We start from the raw sequence: 17566 nt of genomic DNA on the forward strand, positions 1-17566 counted from the left end.
TTTGTATGTTAGTTATCTTGGCAAAATGTCTCAGCTCATCTCATCTTTCTGTAATGCCAGATAGAGGAGATCAAAGAAAGTTGTAAATCACCATTTGCTTTGGTCTTTTTCGGTTTACTAGAATTTTAAGAAAAGATCTTTGTCTCAGTTGTTTTATTTATAGCAGTACTTGGTACAGACTGTATAAATGTTTATGCAATAAATGATAAATAAGTGTCTGTGTATTAGTAAAGATACACTTTTCTTTGAAAATACAGAAATGCTTCTCTTTCAAGAGAAGGCTTTAATAACATACATCACAGATACTGGATAAAACAGTGCCGTCTCCTAGTTATTGTCAGGATGTCTTATGTCACTTTAATACAGACAGATTCCGATACCCATTCCTTTATGTAGTTCTTTTTTGTTAAAATCAAGAACAAGCTGTAGAACCTGGTTTAAATGGCAGTGCATAATGTGCCCATTTTTTAACCTTGCCTAATGATGGTGAACTTTTCTGTATTTTGCTGTGAGGTTTTTTTGTTTTGTTTTGTTTTTATCTGTGATTTTGTTTTGTTTTTGTTTGTTTATGTTGAGTTAGTTGTTGGATAGAATTGCCTTGAATGTCCATTCCAGATGAGATCCAGTATGTCGCATGGATAAAGTAGCCATCTTACCTTCTTCCCTGTCACATAGCAAGGTAGCCTTAAAGTGAATTTTCTAGCTATTTTCATGTGTTTCACTCTGGACCACCTAAAAGAGAGCATCAGAGCTTATGTAATGGAGTTATAGTTCTCAAGTTTGGAAAAGGAGTGTTAGCAAGATCCTTGTAGCATTGTTCTATATGAGGAAATAGAGGTCTACTTCACTTAATGTATCATTAGAAATGCCTGAGCTACTCAGCTTGTTTACATTTTGAAGAGGCAGTAAGATTTTGTGAAAGGACTTTATTGTATATGTGTATATGTGTGTGTGTATGATATTTATACACATGTGACACATAATACACAAACATAATGCACGTATACAAAGTAACAGTATTAGCTCCTAAGAGAAAAAACACTGCAGACTTGGGCACGGCCAGCTGTTAGGATGGCAAGTCTGCCTTGCAGGGCTGTCCCAGCTTTCTATGTGTAGTCATATATCTAAAAAGGATATAAAAGGCAGAAATATATATAGCAGGTAGCCCTTTTTCTCCCATGGGAAAGTGAGATAAGCTGAAATTTCTTGTGTATGTAGACTTTTTCTTTATTGTGACTTTTATGGGATGAATATATTCCTTTATTGGAGGTTAAACTCTTTTCCATTTATATTCTGGAGTGGGTTGCCATTTCCTTCTCCAGTGGATCTTCCCGACCCAGGAATCGAACCTGGGTCCTCCCTCATTGTAGGCAGATGCGTTTACTGTCTGAGCCACCAGGGAAGTCCAACATAGAATATATAAGTGATATGACTTATTGTTCTCAGAGTAAAGTCACAGGCTGTATTCCAGTAGTGTGGGCTAGTGCAGCTGGATTGATGGGCATTCAGGTCCAGGCCTTCCCATTGATTTGGTTGTAATCTTTCTAAGCTACTGTTCACCTCATTCACAGGGTGGGTATATCTTAGAGGATTGTATTGGAGACTCATTGAGGAAATGCAGTATTCCATGAAGCACATTTAGTGGTTTAATAAATATTATTTTCCTTCCTTAATTCTGCCCCTTTCCGCTCCCCCTTTTTCCACCTTGAGTCTTAATTTTTATGAATACTGCTTGACTATATTGATTTGTTGTTATTTAGATGCTTAGTCTTATCTGACTGTGCGTCTCCATGGACTATAGCCCCCCAGGCTCCTCTGTCCATGGGATTTTCCAGGCAAGAATACTGGCGTGGGTTGCCATTTTCTTCTCCAGGGAATCTTCCCGACCCAGGGATCAAACCTGTGTCTCCTGCATTGGCAGGTGGATTCTTTACCACTGAGCCACCGGGGAAGGCAACTATATTGATACATGGATAAAAAGATCCCAAAAGAAAGTTCATTCCTTTAAGGCTGTATGTGCCTCTCAGTATTACTTTGGAGAAAGTCAGTTGCTGTGGAAATCATAACCTTATACTTGCTAGTTAGTGATATATTGAATACTTTTTGAAGATTGCTTCGTTGAGCAAGAGAAATATGTACTTCTAGTTTGCAGATCCCTTAGTAACCACCCTTTCATTGCAAAGAATAATGTAACTAAAAAATACAGACTAATTTAGTGGAAAAACTCAGATCCCTGACAAGGCCGTTTGTAAAGTTCTCCACTGGCCTAAATGTCATTCCCTTAGTGTAAAAAAAAAGTCTGAGTGTCATGCAGGGAATATACAGCTCACTTCCCAAATTCATTATATTGAAAGAGTATGTGGAAAAGTGGAGATTTTTCTTTGAAAGAACTGGTAATTTGAAAAGAGGATTAATTTTAAATAGCAGAGTTCATTTATACCATTGTAAAACTTTGCTTTTTGTTCAGCAGTTTACTGAACTCTCATTTGTAATAGGTGATTAATCTTTGTTCCAGAAATAAAGCCCTTATTTTTAGTGAAGTATGTGTTATGGAAAACATGAAATCTTTAGAAGAGAAAATTAAGAAGTCTTTGCACAGTTTCATAATGTATTGTTTTGTCATTATTGCCTTAGTCTGCTAGCGGTGTATCCCTTAAATTGAGTGTGTCAGATTGAAGAGAATATAGGAAACACCTAGATTCTTTCCTGGAACTTAAAGATAAAATTGTAAATTTATGATATGGAAAAAATAATTGTTACATATTTTTTAGTTAAAACGGAGAAGAAGACGGTACAATTTAGTGATGAAGTTCAGGTAGAAACGATAGAACCAGAGCCAGAACAAGCCTACATTGATGAGGTAAGTGACTTTTTGCCCGAGAGCACCTTGCTTGATATTGAAGTTGAAATGGTTTTCTTCTCTTCTCTAAAAAATTCAGTCCTTGATTAATGCATTATTTTGTTGTTATAAAAATTCATATAATACAGACGAAGTCAAAATTCTCCTGGAAATTTCCTCTCTAGTCCCCTTCTTGCCATGTCAGTAGGTATAGTTGTCCCTTCTCGTTTTAACTTCCTGCTTAATCTTCCATAGCATGGGTTTATCATGACTTCATTCTGCTGTTGGACAGTTAGGTTGTTTTCAGTTCTCTGTGGGTTTTTTTTTTTTCTTTTTGCTGTTACAAACCCTATTGTAATGAGACTTTTTGGATAAATTCAAAAGAATGTGTGACTTTTATTATTTATTTACTTTACTTTTTACTTTTTGGCTGCACTGCACGGAATGTGAGATCTTAGTTCGCCGGCCAGCTATCAAATCCAAGCCCCCTGCATTGGAAATGTGGAGTCCTAAGCACTGGACTGCTAGTGACGTCCTTGGCTTTTATTTTTAAATCTCAGTGGTTAATTTTTTGGCAGTTATATCCTTTGTAACATTTTAAACAAATGATGAAAAGTGAGAATTCCTGTTTAAAATATGTGAAGGGATTTGTAGGTTTTTAGCCTTCTTCGAGGAAGCCAGAGGACTAACATTCAAAGAGCACTCTTTTGAAGGCTGTGCTGAGAGCCAGGGCCTGTATAGGGGCAGGGAAGTCAGCTCTGGTTATAGCACGACATCAGAAAATGCGTGGGGACTTCCCTGGTGGTCCAGGGGCGAAGACTCCACTCTCCCAACACTGGGGGCCCAGGTGTGATCCCTGGTCCGGGAATTAGATCCCGCATGCCACAAGAAGATCAAAGATCTCATGTGCTGTAACGAATTTGGCAGAGCCAAGTAAATAAATATTAATAAAGAAAATGCATGTAGGGTCTATCTAGAAACCTCATTTCTCTGATAGATAATTTCAGATAGGGTATAGAATTCTGTAAGCCAAGAGGACAGAAGTTACCCACTTGCTAGCTGACTCTCATTTTACTCCTCTCTTTTTTTGACTTCAGACACTTTCCTGACATGTGCCTTCTCTGTTAGACTGCTTAAATTAGGACTCTTTTACTTTGAAAAGTAGTATCTATTTCAGAATATGAAATTCTTTGACTTCAGGAGAGTGTTTTTTAATATACTTGTGTCATTTTCACTCTTGGTGATTAATTTATCTCTCAAACTATTCTCCTTCTGTGCAGACTGTAAAGTTTTGTTTTGGTTTATGTAACGACTTTGCTTCAAATTGATAGTCTTTAAATAATTTATCTAAGTAGCTATGCTTAGTAGTATAACCTTGTCAAAACCGTGAATGGAGAAGAGGTTGCAATTATAATAGTAATATTGTTTGGTACAGGAGATCTATATTTTGATTTTTAAAACTTACATATAGATACATCTCTGCTAATGCAATGCTTACGAGTATTTATGTCATGATGGCTTCTTTATTTCTGTTGGTCTAAAACAAAAGATTCTGAAATAGATCTGAGTCACTGCTTTGAGATGCCTTCCAGCCTTTCACACAGGAGAATAGAGAAACCACAAATCATCCTCCCTTTTTTTGATGACAAACTGAAACATTGGTGGAAAGGGAATGTAGAATAAATCCTTCTGGTGCTACTTAGAAGAGGAACAGCTGGAATAGAGCTGAGCTGTGCCTTATAAAACAGCTGCTGTATTCTTCCCAGTGGAGAAGTAGTAACCGAGTTGTTAGTCATAAGTAATGACGCCAGCTTGATAGGGTACACCTGTCACTGTGGCCAGGCTACCGATGCTCCAAAACAAAGTGAGACGGAAATCCACGAGCATGACATAAGAGATTAATGAACTCACATGTTGTAAATTTAAATGTTGCTCTATTTCTTCTTCTTTAAGAGAATTTCTGTTGTCAGTTTCGAAAACAAGAAGAAATAGCTTTCAAGACTGTGACTTCACATGGTAGTAAAGAAAATACATGGATAGTAAATACATTAAAGCAAAATTGAAGTTTTCATATCTGTGAATTACAAGCTCATCCATTATCTAATTAACAAAGTGAGAAGTCATTGTGGCAGAGTGATTTGTTGCTTTTTATATTAACTGTTTAATTCCTGTAGGATAAAATGGACCAGTTGCTACAGATGTTGCAAAGTACAGATCCCAGTGATGATCAACCAGATCTTCCAGAGTTACTTCATCTTGAAGGTAAACCTTGTTTTCCATTTACCTCACAAGTAAAAAATAATTAAGGGTTATATCTAATGTTCTCTTACAGAGTACTTTTATTATTAAATAAAATTGAAGACAATATAAACACTGTTAACATTTCTCGCTCTTCTGTGACCAGTCTCATGTTTACATGCAGTTTAAACCTTTGGTAGAATTCAAATTTTTATACTTTTCTATCCAAATTAAATATTTTATTCAACATGTTAAAATGTTGTAAAATGAAGATTGGTACTGAAGTTTTCTGAGAGCAGTGCAGTCAGTCGAAAATATTGATTTTATAAATATCCAGGAAAACCAGTCTTGGGTTCTGCGGGCCTAAGGTTAATTGATAGAATTTTTATTATTCCAAATGACATCTTTTAGAGAGTTGCTGTCTTTTGCTGCATTGTCTTACGTTTCTTCCATCTCGTCGTCTTAGCCATGTGTCACCAGATGGGGCCTCTCATTGATGAGAAGCTGGAGGATATCGATAGGTGAGACCGGGTGTGTGCTGCCTGTGCTGCGTGCTGCCTGTGCTGCGTGCCCTCTTCCCTACAGAGCTCTCTAAGCTGCATCTTGGAATGGAGATGCCTTTTTATTTTATTTTTACAGATATGCCTGTTTTCACTTGTTTTCCACTAGATTTGAGAGTCGAAATTAGACCCATCTGTCCCCCCCGCCCCGTTGTGTGTGGGATTTTCTAATATTAGTCCTTTTTTTTTTTTATAAGGGTTAACTGTTGTAATCATATTTGCTGTTAGTGACATCATCAAGCCTCACAAATGACCCATCTGTAATACTAATGAGGGAAACCTAGATATTTTGAGGTAAAGTCAAGTGCAGTAAGCTCGAGTCCTTCCCGCACAACACCTAAATCTTACCCGTACAACACCTAAATCTTAAACACTTTTGGTTGCCTTGGAGTTGAACTATAAGATATATTTTTTTTGTCACCAAGTTACATTTTTAATAGTGTCTACTTAACACCATTCTTGCCTACTTTTGCTATTTTGATACATCTTATTACTTAGAACATTTAAATAGCAGTGATGTTTTACATTCTTGTATAATATTTCAGAAAACATTCAGAACTCTCAGAACTGAATGTTAAAGTGATGGAAGCCCTGTCCTTGTATACCAAGTTAATGAATGAAGACCCCATGTATTCCATGTATGCAAAATTACAGAATCAGCAGTATTATATTCAGTCATCCGGAGTTTCTGGTTCTCAGGTAAGCTTTTAAAAGCTCAAGCATCTCATTTAAAATTTTCAAATATATTTGAGATTATTTGAAATATCTATGTTTTTGTAAAATGTGAAACTTCCCAAAAGTAATGTTCAGAGTAAAAATAAAGTTTAGAAGACTTTTTCACTTGACAAGTACAATGTATAGTATGCTAACTATACCTATAGTTCTTGTTCTAAAAAATTATATTTATGCAGAAGTGCACATCAGTCACCATCAAGTTAAAAAAAATACAGATGCATTAGCTCTACCCTAGGTGTATTGAATCTCACGTTTGTGAGATCCAAACGTCTGGGTATTTTCAAAGCTTCACATCTAATTTTCTGGTTAAGAAGGATAGTTTTTGTCTGTGTGAGTACAGTTTCTTAATATTACTAAGTCCTTGTGAGTATCTACCATTTTCAGTTTTACAGTGAGCTGCCTTGATCTGGATTTTTTTCTGTTCCATTTCATTGGAACATGTGTGATGCAGCACAGGCCCCTAAAACTCGTCACACCAGCAGTTATTTCCAGAGCCCATTTCCCACAAACTCACCAAGTGTAGGATATAGGGAGCAGTTCACTAGATACCATATTTTATCCACACAGAGTACCATAAACTTTGTGCAGGTGAATTTTTTTTGTTTTTTGGTGAGGTCCACTTCTGAAGGGAGGGTCCAGAACCCTGAAGAAGAGCAGCCAGACCTGAGAAATGTGGGGCTGGACAACACGTACCCATGAGTCATGATACCAGCGCGAGCCAACAGACAAACAGAACCCCTTCCTGTTGGTTTTGTAAAGTACAAACAATTGCCTTTGTGAGAACTGGACTAACTGTGTTTACAGTGAAGACCTTTTGGATTCTGTGTGTGGTGCGTCTCTTGTGGCTTTAACACAGGCGCTCAGATGGTGGTGGTTTCGTGTCCTGATGGTGGTGTTACCATCTTACAGTAACAGCTAGTGAGAGTCGCACTCCCTGAACAGTTTTCAAACATGTGAAGTGGAGGGATCTAATGAATACTACAGAAAATTAGAATATTATGCATGTTAAGATTTGGGAGGCACTTGAGACCTTAATCTCTCTGGCTTAAAACAAATACAGTTTTTAGACGCAGGGATTTGCAATGGCCCAAGGGCAAAAATCGAACCCTTGCACCTGTTTTTTTTTTTTTTTTTTTTTAACTTTTACTGAAATACAGCCATTCTCTTCGGTTTCTACATCGTTTCTGACTGCTTTCTCTATGAGCAGAACTCAGTAGTGCCGGCAGAGACCGTGTGGTCCACGAAGTCTGACACGTGTACTATCCGGGTCCTTGACAAAGTCTGCTGACCCTGCAGACTTGGAAGGGTAGCTTAGCTTGCTCTGTGTTCAATAAACTGTAACTTAGGAAATACTTAGTATATCTCTAATAGGTATCAAGAAACATGTGTGAACTGTTGCTGTAAAACAGTGAATTCAAATACACTTTCTTAAGCATTTTGGAGGATTCCCTTGTTGTTGTTATTGTTCAGTCACTAAGTCATGTGACTCTTTGCAACCCCATGGACTGCAGCATGCCAGCCTCCCCTGTCTTTCACTATTTCCTGGACTTTGCTGAAACTCATATCCATTGAGTCAGGGATTCCTTTTAGGTAGATACAGTATCAACATGGAAAGAGATTATATCAGTATCAGATTTCAAGGTCAGTTTCTTTACTGCTTCTCTATGGAGGGGAACATGAGTTTTGCTATTGTTTACGTAAGAACAAAAATCATCAGAAGCCCACTTCACTGAAAAGTAACTTTTTCAAATGCCTGACAGCAGAAGTAACTTAAAGGATTTCAGAGATGTGATTGTTGTTCTGTTTGTAATTGAAAGCATGCCTGTTAAAATCAGAGGGAACCTAACATGTTTTATGTGGAACTGTTCTAGGTGTACCCTCCTCAGAGTGGTGCTTACCTGGTCGCAGGGAGCGCCCAGATGAGCCACCTGCAGAGCTACAGCCTGCCCCCAGAGCAGCTGTCTTCCCTCAGCCAAGGAGCAGTGCCACCATCTGCAAACCCAGCCCTTCCTACTCAGCAAGCCCAGGCTTCCTACCCCAAGTAATTTGATTATTGACTGTTGTTTGCGGGTAGCGCTGTTGAAACCCTCAAGTGCCGTCGATCGTCTGTAATCATGAGAAATGGATTTAAAAAATGCAGGATGGGTGTCATCACTGATAGCAGAAGGTCAGCCCTGTCTGTGGTGGCAAGTGGGTTCTCTGGCACCCCTGCAGCGTGGCGGTGCCAGCCAGCATGCCAGTCCTCTGTCCTACTGATTCCGTGAACTGCTGGATTGTGATTTTACCTCATTATTTTTTAAAACTTTTTGTTTTGTATTGAGGTATAGCCAAATAACAGTGTTGTGATGGTCTCAGGTGGACAGCAGAGGGACTCAGCCAGACCTATACATGAACCCATTCTCCCTCAGACTGTAGCTAGGTATTTTTACACTTGATCTTAGCCAAAAGGCCGAGAAGCGATGTAGCTAGGTATTTTTGATATTCCTTCCCACCAGAATTTCTTTTGTTTCTTTCTGAGTCTGTGATATTAGCTAAGGACTTTAATGAAACTTGTTTATTTTGATTACTGTAATTTAACATTTTATACAAATTTCACATAAAAAGCTAAGTGTTCTTTGATTATTCCTTTACAGTTTATAGTTCTGAGCTGTCTCTTAGAAACAAATATTTCCTTCTTTTTACCCTGGTAGGAAGTTAGTATATATATATCACAGCATAATAAACCACGTGGAAGGAGACAGTAACAAGAAGCTGACATGGTTCATGGGGCGAGTAGCTGATGATGAAATGTCAGGCTCATTGTTTTGGTCATTTACGTATAATGCCCCATCATGTAAATGATTATATGTATGCATTATATTATTCATAATTTATGAATGCTTTTTCTCCTTCAACGAGAAGTTATTCCTTTGACTCAAACAGGTAGACTTAAGAGTTCACAACAGAAGTTTCTGGGAACCTGCATCCATGTTGGAGTCGTCTCAGAGCTCCTGTCCTGCCTTCACTGTTGTACTGTTCAACCTCAGGAGCCCTACTCTAGGGATGCTGAGGGATTCCGAACATGATTTTGTGGTCACATCTTGTATTCTGAAGTGACCTTAAGAAGGAGGGTAGTGGGGGAGCCTGTTACAGGCATCAGATGACAGCAGCCAGAAGACAGCACTGCCTACTGGGTTACAGGGTTTAGGGGAAAAGTTGGGTGGAACCCTGCCTGTCTGTCCAAGGACTTAAAAATTTTTTTTTAATTCTCAGTTTGTTAAAACCAAATACCCTTACATGGAAATCAGTAGGGAGCAGCTTTTAGGAGAGTAACATGTTACTTTAAAATTAGATCAAAGTGAGTAGAGGTGGAAATTGTTGAGAAGTGAGCCAGTGTACAGGAATGAAGTAGGACGCTCTTAGAAACTTGAGCCTTATCCAGAGGTACTGCTCTATCCCAGCTGGTCCTTGGTGACCCTGTCACGTGCAGCCCTAGTGGCTCTCGTCCCTGGAGGTGACTTGGATCTCTTAGTCCAGAGCCTTGAGGTATTATGCTTGTAAATGAGCTGCTCTGATAGTAGGTGCTGCAGAGTCAGAGTGCCGTGTCACTGTTGGCTGGGGACTGCTCTGTCCTCTCCTGCCACCTGTCCTAGACCCATGGCCTGTGCTGTGTCCCCCAGCCTGGCTATTGGCTAGCTGTAAATATCACCTCTGCAGAAACACAGGTGCATTTCGAGAGGTACTTTTGGCAGAGCATTAATATCAAAATATTGAGTCCTCTTCATTTGACTGTTCTACTCGTTCTCTAGTCCTTGCTGCTGCTGCCGCTAAGTCGCTTCAGTCGTGTCCGCCTCTGTGCCACCCCATAGACGGCAGCCCACCAGGCTCCATCCTTTCTCCAAGGCTGTCTCGCTGTCCCCCTCGCCAGCATGGTGCTCCTCTGTTGCTGTCCCAGGCCCCCAGCGCACCGTCGTCTTGTTTGTGTCCCCGACTAGGCTGTTGTGTCCTGAGAGCTGGAGTGGGGTCCGTCGCCTTCAGAGCCACACTGTATAGCACAGAGTTTTACACCTGGTGGGGACTCAGTAGATGATAAATAAATGTTTTGATGGGAGTTTCAAGGGCTGTATTATGTATTAGGCCAGTGAGTTATATATTTCAGTTCACTGAAAAGTCTTCACAAACACCTTGAGGCGGTTTTTAAAAAGATATATTAGGAACAGTTGTGTGTAGGTACATGTGCATCTGTGTGTGTTTGAATGAGAAAACTGATGGCAAAACAAACATACGCTAACCAAATTGGAAGTAGTGAAAATGGAGGTGGAAGTATACATCGTAGAGGTATATGACATATTTGACTCAAGGTTTCTAATTGTAAATCACAGTCAAGACGAATTTTTTTCCTGTGTCTTTGGTAGGCAGGTATTTCAGTGTCCCTCAGTCCATATCTAGCAGACAGTTTCTTATTCTTTTACATAGATTTTTGATTCTCGGGTTGTCACTTTTCCAGACTTCTGTCACCCTAGGGTGAGCCTATTAACACCAAGTTGCGTCACATTGTCCGTTTTTTGACTGTGGTGGGTCTTCACTGCAGCACATAGGGGCTTCTCTGCCTAGTTGCAGCACGTGGGCCTCTCTCGTGGTGTGCAGGCTCAGCAGTTGCAGCGCACAGGCTCTCTGGTTATGGTGTGCAGTCTTAGTTGCCCCTCGGCACGTGGGATCTTAGTTCGCCACCAGGGATCAAACCCAGGTCCCTTGCTTTGGCAGACGAATTCTTAACCACTGAACTAGCCAAGTCCCGATTGCTCTTCTGTCCACAACCAACCAGTGTGTTTCCATCCCCCTCAGCCACAGGCCAGGATCCTGACCGCAGTCTACAGGGCCTGTGCACGCAGGCTCCTCTCCTCTGTTTCTGCCGTCTCACTTCATGCCGCTCTGCCCTCTGCCTACCGTGCTCAGCCATCAAGGCCTCCTTGCTGTCTCTTGAACATGCCTGGCCTTTTCTCACAGGCTTGCTGTCCTCTTTGCCTGAAGTGCCCTTTTTCCTAGGTTGTCGGTGTCACCCTCTCTAAACCGCCAGGGAAGTCCCTGTGTTTCTTCGTATCACCTATTGTCACCACCTCTTGACATATTACACATTTTTTTCTCATCTTTTTCCTCCTCTTAGAATATAAGTTCCATGATGGTGGAGACTTTCCCCCCGTCTTCCTTTATGATATCCCAGTGCCTCAAATAGCAGTATCTGGCACATTCTAGCCATTTAATAAATACTTAATGGAATGGATCGCTTAAATGAGTAACTGTTTAGTGAACAGCTTTCCTATTGATCTCTGAATGGCTGTGTAAGTCAGTGTTGACCTAACTGAGTGTTCTTTCCCCTCCACAGCACAATGGTCAGCTCCGTCCCGGGAAGTACATATCCCAGCCAGGCTTCAGTGTACAGTCCTCCCCCTGCCGCCACAGCTGCTCCCGACGTCACCATCTACCAGAACGCAGGGACCAGCCTGTCCCAGGTGCCGAACTATACATTACCGTCCACACTGCCCCAGCCTGGGGGCAGCCAGCAGCCACCTCAGCCGCAGCAGCCGTACTCCCAGAAGGCTCTGCTATAGGACTGGAGTCCCCTTTGTGGCAAATACCCGCCGATCACCAATGGCAATGTTACAAGATCCTTTAATATCTTAAGATTGGTTTACCCTCAGCTTATAGGAATCATATCTTGGTCAACACGTTCCAATGTTCAAGAAGGGAGATCCCTCTTCAATTTGTACTGACTTTTTAGAGGGTCTCCCCTCCCCTCCCCTGTGAGGAATGAAACTACTTACATATAATTCCTTTCATAATATGAAAGGATCAATGCAAGATTATCTGTCTCGTAAAATCACCTGGCCTGCAAAGAGTCAAACTTACCAACACTGTTGTGGCAAACGTTGTGTACATAGGTTGCTGTGTAACTTCACTACTGGCCATTTTGAATCACGAGTGGTGATCATGTGAATATATTTAACACTGTTAAATTAATTGACATTGCTATTTTATTTTAATCATGAGCAGCTACCATGTTTCATAATGTTTTGTGTAAATTGAAGATAATTACACTATCCTTTTAAACTGCAAGAGAACAAAACTGTAGCATATGTACATGAAGGTGTTACTGTCCCCGTTTCAGTTTCCCATTCAACTGAACCTTCCTGGGAGTAATTGGGAGCTGAACGCACATATGTTATGTCATTCTGTAGCCTCTGCATACTACTAGCTGTCATCACACCAGCGTACAGTAGCTAAATTATTGGTGCACTTCTAGCAAATGATGATGTTCCCTTTTAAACTCTGACATTTTGGCATGATATATCAGAATACTGTGGGACCATGAGACAAAAATCAAGTCGGACTGCATTCTTTTATATCTTAACTTTTAAAGAGATAATGTCAATTTACTTTTTCCTAGTTGAAGATAGTAATTAGGTTTCTAAGCTGTATACTGTGTTTATTGGTGGCAGTGACACCAAAGATAGAGGCAAAGGATAGAAGTTTTTAAACTGGAAAGAGAACATGAATTACACTACAATTTCAGTCTCTTGTAATTATTTAGGCTATGGCAAAATTCAGTTCATCTGTCTTATTCCACTACTAGCCTTTTAAATATGTCTTCAACACATTGTATCCTTTAATTCTTCATTAAAATGAGTGTAAGTAGACGTTTCAAAGTCATCGAGATTCCTGGCTTTGCTTAACAGTTTGTATATTTATTCTTGTCTTTGAAACTGGATTTATAGGCTGTTTTCTCTCTCTCTTCTCTTTTAAAGTTCCCGAATGAAATTAATTTGGCTTCTTATTCAGAAGTAGTTTCGAGTGAATGCTTTTTCTTTTAATCCCTATGAAATATGTTTTCTACTGATATTTTAATCTCCTTAAATATTTATAATTTCCCTAGTTGTGCTGTTATTTAACACTTATTGAAACAACTGAAGAATTGAGTACCATAGTATATGAATTGATTTATTAACAGATTTCACACCATAAATGAAGATTTAATTTGTATTTTCTGAGACAATTGTGATCAGGTACTTGCTTTCCTTTTTGACCCCACGATTCTACCTTTGACAAGGTAGGTTCAAATTTAGATCACCATCTTACATCACCCTAATTTGTGCTTTCCTGAGTTTAGAGTACATTGCCCTCAAACAGTAATTTTAAAATTCGAAATCAAACTTTACATTAAAACTTTTAATATGTTTTTTGCTAAACATTGTCAAAAGATTGTAATATTTCTCATAGCCATTTGAATAGTTTAAGTGATACACTTTGTCTCAATTCATACTGTATTTTTCTCTGTCTTTTGATAAATTCCCCAATACCAATGGCAAAATGTATCATTGTCCCATTTTATTTTGATACACTTCATGCTGTAAAATCAATAACATATTCTCTAGTATGTGTTTTGCCTTGTAAAAGTCAAAGAATGGTGAAATGAACAAAGGCTACCCTTATTACAAGGCATGTTTAAGTTTCTTTGCCTAGTCATATTACTAGGCTTTTATAAAGATTTAAATGATGAATACTTAAAACTAATACTATATTATAAGCTTGCAGTTTTCTTTTACTAGGCTTTCCCAGTGGCTCAGCGGTAAAGAATCTGCCTGCAGAGCAGGAGATGCTGGTTTGATCCCTGAGTTGAGAAGATCCCCTAGAGAAGGAAATGGCAACTCACTCCAGTTTTCTTGCCTGGGAAATCCCATGGATAGAGGATCCTGGCGGGTTATGGTCCATGGGGTCACAAAAGAGCTGTACATGACTTAGCAACTAAACAACTTTCACTTACTAGGTATGAAAATACCAGATGGAAAAAATTCCACTGAAAAGGAAGCACTGGATTTTCCATCTTTCAGGTGACACGGCAAGGATAGAAATAGCAAAGGACCAATTAGGAGCACAGTGATTTTGTTCTGCAACCAGAGTATGTGCTGCACTTTGGTAAAATTTTTCTTTAACAGATAGCTGTCCCCTTTTAAAGGGAATTGAATTATTTATAAAATAAATTAGCTATAATATGAATTTCTGGGAAGCAAATTTTACTTCTCAGTAAATTTTTTCTTTTTACTTTTATAAAGTAAAAGTAAAAAAGTTTTTTTTACTTTTATAAAGTTTTATAAAGTTTGTGTATCCATAAGCCAGTCACATCTGAATGGAAAAATTCTGCCCAGTTACTGTCTAGCAAGAGTAGCCAACAAACCCCATGGTCAGTCGGATGGCTAATACATCAATGTCCTAAACCTGCCTACTAGTAATAATGCATAGTGCGTCCTTCCCCTCATTTCCCCTAACTCTGTGGTCCTGCTTTGCTGTTACTGTCTCTCCTACTCATGAGGAACCTTTTTCTGTGCCAGAGATTTTCTTCACTGTATTAAAGACTTCTGAAAGTTTGTCTCTATACCTCTTAATTTTTGTAATTAAAACGCTTAGTAGACCCCTAGCGTTCTTTTCTCATAGTTTTCAGAAATGACACATGTATAATTCAGCATGAAACTTATCTTTAGTCCCAGGCTTCAAGTTTATAAAGGATAAATTAATGTCCTATATGATAAACTCTGCAACTGCAAAAACTATACAATTATTTTCTAAATTGAGGTCCATTGGTATAATTGGTCAAATTTTCATTTAAGACATTAAAATCACTGTATTCTTTTTCTCATCTTACCAGTTAGCAATTATAGAGCCCTGTTGTATCATCATTTATTTAATGACAAAATCATATCATTTTCTAATTTAAAAGTTTTTCATTGTCAGTGAATCTTTGTACCCTTTAGAATAAACATAAAGAAAAAACTTACTTAACTATTTCTCAAAGACCTTATGTTCAGTTATCTTTTTATTTTAGAATCATGATTAAGTGCTCTTGTCAATACCTAGATTATTTTCTCTCTTTTTTTAAAGATTTTTTTTGATGTGAACCATTTTTAAAGTCTTTAATGAGTTTGTTACAGTATTGTTTCTATTTTATGTTTTGTTTTTTTATGAGCATGAGGCATGTGGAATCTTAGCTCCTTGACCAGGGATCAAACCTGCACCCCCTGCTTTGGAAATTGAAGTCTTAATCACTGGACCACCAGGGAAGTCCCTAGGTTATTTTCTATGCTGTTTATGATTACAGCCCCTGTTTCTAATCAAAACTGCCTTGAATTTGTGCACTTTTTTTTTAATATGGTCTTCTTTTGAGATTATTCCCCCCCCCCCCCGATTTTTCTAGCTTCAGAAATATTTTTTCCATACAAATTTCCTTATTGAACAAAGCCTAACTCTTTATTGGTGATAACTTGTGGTCATAGTGTTCTTTGCTGATTTTCCTACTCCTAGCTTTATGTTAATACTTGCCAATGCCATTATTCTCCATTTCCTGTTTCTTTTTGAGTCAGGGTTTCTGGTAAGGACTACATATTGAGTGTCAGTAAGCTCCTGCATAAACATGAAAGGAACTGGTTCTAATATCTTTTGGTGTTCATAGACTTAAGAAAGTTATGTGTATTTTAGAAAAGAGTATATTCAAATTTTTTTAATCTTATGCCATCAGTAAAATATTTTTGAGTTTATGGCCTCAAAATATGTGTATTTATAAATGGTACAAGTTCTACTGTAGTAATATGTATAGTACATTATGAAACTCAAGAAATCTTACAAGGATAAGAGGAAAATTTATTAATAGAAATTCTAATATTTCTTCACTTATCTCTGGTTCATTAGTCGGTACCCTAGAATGTATCTGCCCGATTTGGGGACCACTGATTTAGAGGTTACGATTAGACAGAGGGGAAGTACTGTGTTACTAGGTTGGCCCTTGGAAGTCAGCATCTGATACTACAAGTGATGCTTTTCCCAGCCACTCTCTATGTTGAGAATTTTCAGTTATAAAAAGATTGAAGTAATATATTGAGTACCTGAGTACTCTTCACCTTGATTCATGAATCATTAACATTTTGTTACATTTACTTTATCTTTTTATGTTTATATATATGTGTGTGTGTATGTGTATTCATGCTTGTATATAGGTGTGTCCCTATGTGCATATCCACATATATTTTATTGTGTGAATAGGCAAAGTTAGACTTTGCGCTAAACTATATACCTAAGCATTTCATCATGTATTTTGTTAAAGATAAATACCTCTTCCTTCATAACCTAAGCCTTTATCACATCTAAGAAAATTAAAGGTAGTAATTCTATAATATAATTGTTAATCACCCCTAATTATCCCTGTTTTATAGGTACAGTTTTTTTTTAATTCCAGGAAATAGATCACATTTTTAATGTCCCTTTATTCTCTATGAGTCTGGATTAATCTCTTCTCTTTTTTTGCCTTTTTAAAGATCAAACCTGTTGTCTTTTAGTGTGTCCCACATTCTGGATTTATCTCTCTTTTTTTAATGTTAATTATTATTTATTATTTGATGCTCTGTTCCCATTATAGTCCTCTTTTTTCTTAATTAACCCTTCACAAGTTAGTCAGAATTATGTGATTTATGGTTAAAGGTGGTGAATCTAAATTTTTCAATCTCAGAAAAGTGTATATATAAGTGAACATTTTGAGCCTTCACATGTGGTTATTCTTTATAAATTGAGGCTGTGTGCTCAGTCCACTAATGCTTAGTACAGTTTTGTGTCCTTCTTACCAAATTGCAATTAGAGTCAGTGAAGAAAATCTGAACCCTTAAAAATAATTGGCTTCCTTCTATCCCCATTCAAACCCAGATCAGCTTTTCTCAAGCTTGTATGTACCTGATTCACTCACAGTGGCTTTTAAGTATTTTAGAAATGGCATCAACAAGTATAGAACTTTGTTTTAGCGTGTGTACATTTTGGTATGTTTGTTTTAAAAGACTCATTACCTTTTATTCATATCTTCTATTAAGATACTGAAATCACTTTAAGGGAAGGGAAGTACTTCCTTTTTAAAAAATCTAGTTTTTACTTATTCTCCTGAGATTGGTTGCCAAACTGGAATCAGGCTGAGTAAAATTTATACCCAGAGTAAAGTTAGAAACACATGCAAGTTACAATAATATACACTATCAGGTTGTTAAGTAGCTGGTTTAAACCCTCATATTATTTCAGTTGGTTAATGGCTTTAAAAAAAAGAACCCAGTATTTGTAATCCATTGTTTCTGTGTCAGGCTATATGAAATTTCTTAAGTGCAGGATAATTACATATCTTAATACTTCAAAA

At 38.1% G+C, this 17566-nt stretch overlaps 1 protein-coding gene across 1 annotated transcript in view; it reads left to right on the plus strand.

Moving 5' to 3' along the window:
- Positions 1–15183, plus strand: part of STAM (signal transducing adaptor molecule) — a 55498-nt gene extending 40315 nt beyond the window's left edge. The window contains exons 9-14 of the mRNA XM_005687980.3: positions 2772–2860; positions 5014–5101; positions 5544–5598; positions 6183–6336; positions 8244–8413; positions 11735–15183. Coding sequence (XP_005688037.1) covers positions 2772–2860; positions 5014–5101; positions 5544–5598; positions 6183–6336; positions 8244–8413; positions 11735–11960 — 782 coding nt within the window. The 3' untranslated portion in view covers positions 11961–15183. The remainder of the gene's footprint in view (positions 1–2771; positions 2861–5013; positions 5102–5543; positions 5599–6182; positions 6337–8243; positions 8414–11734) is intronic.

Source organism: Capra hircus, chromosome 13 (assembly GCF_001704415.2).
Source record: "Capra hircus breed San Clemente chromosome 13, ASM170441v1, whole genome shotgun sequence".
In the NCBI taxonomy this organism is placed as follows: Eukaryota; Metazoa; Chordata; class Mammalia; order Artiodactyla; family Bovidae; genus Capra; species Capra hircus.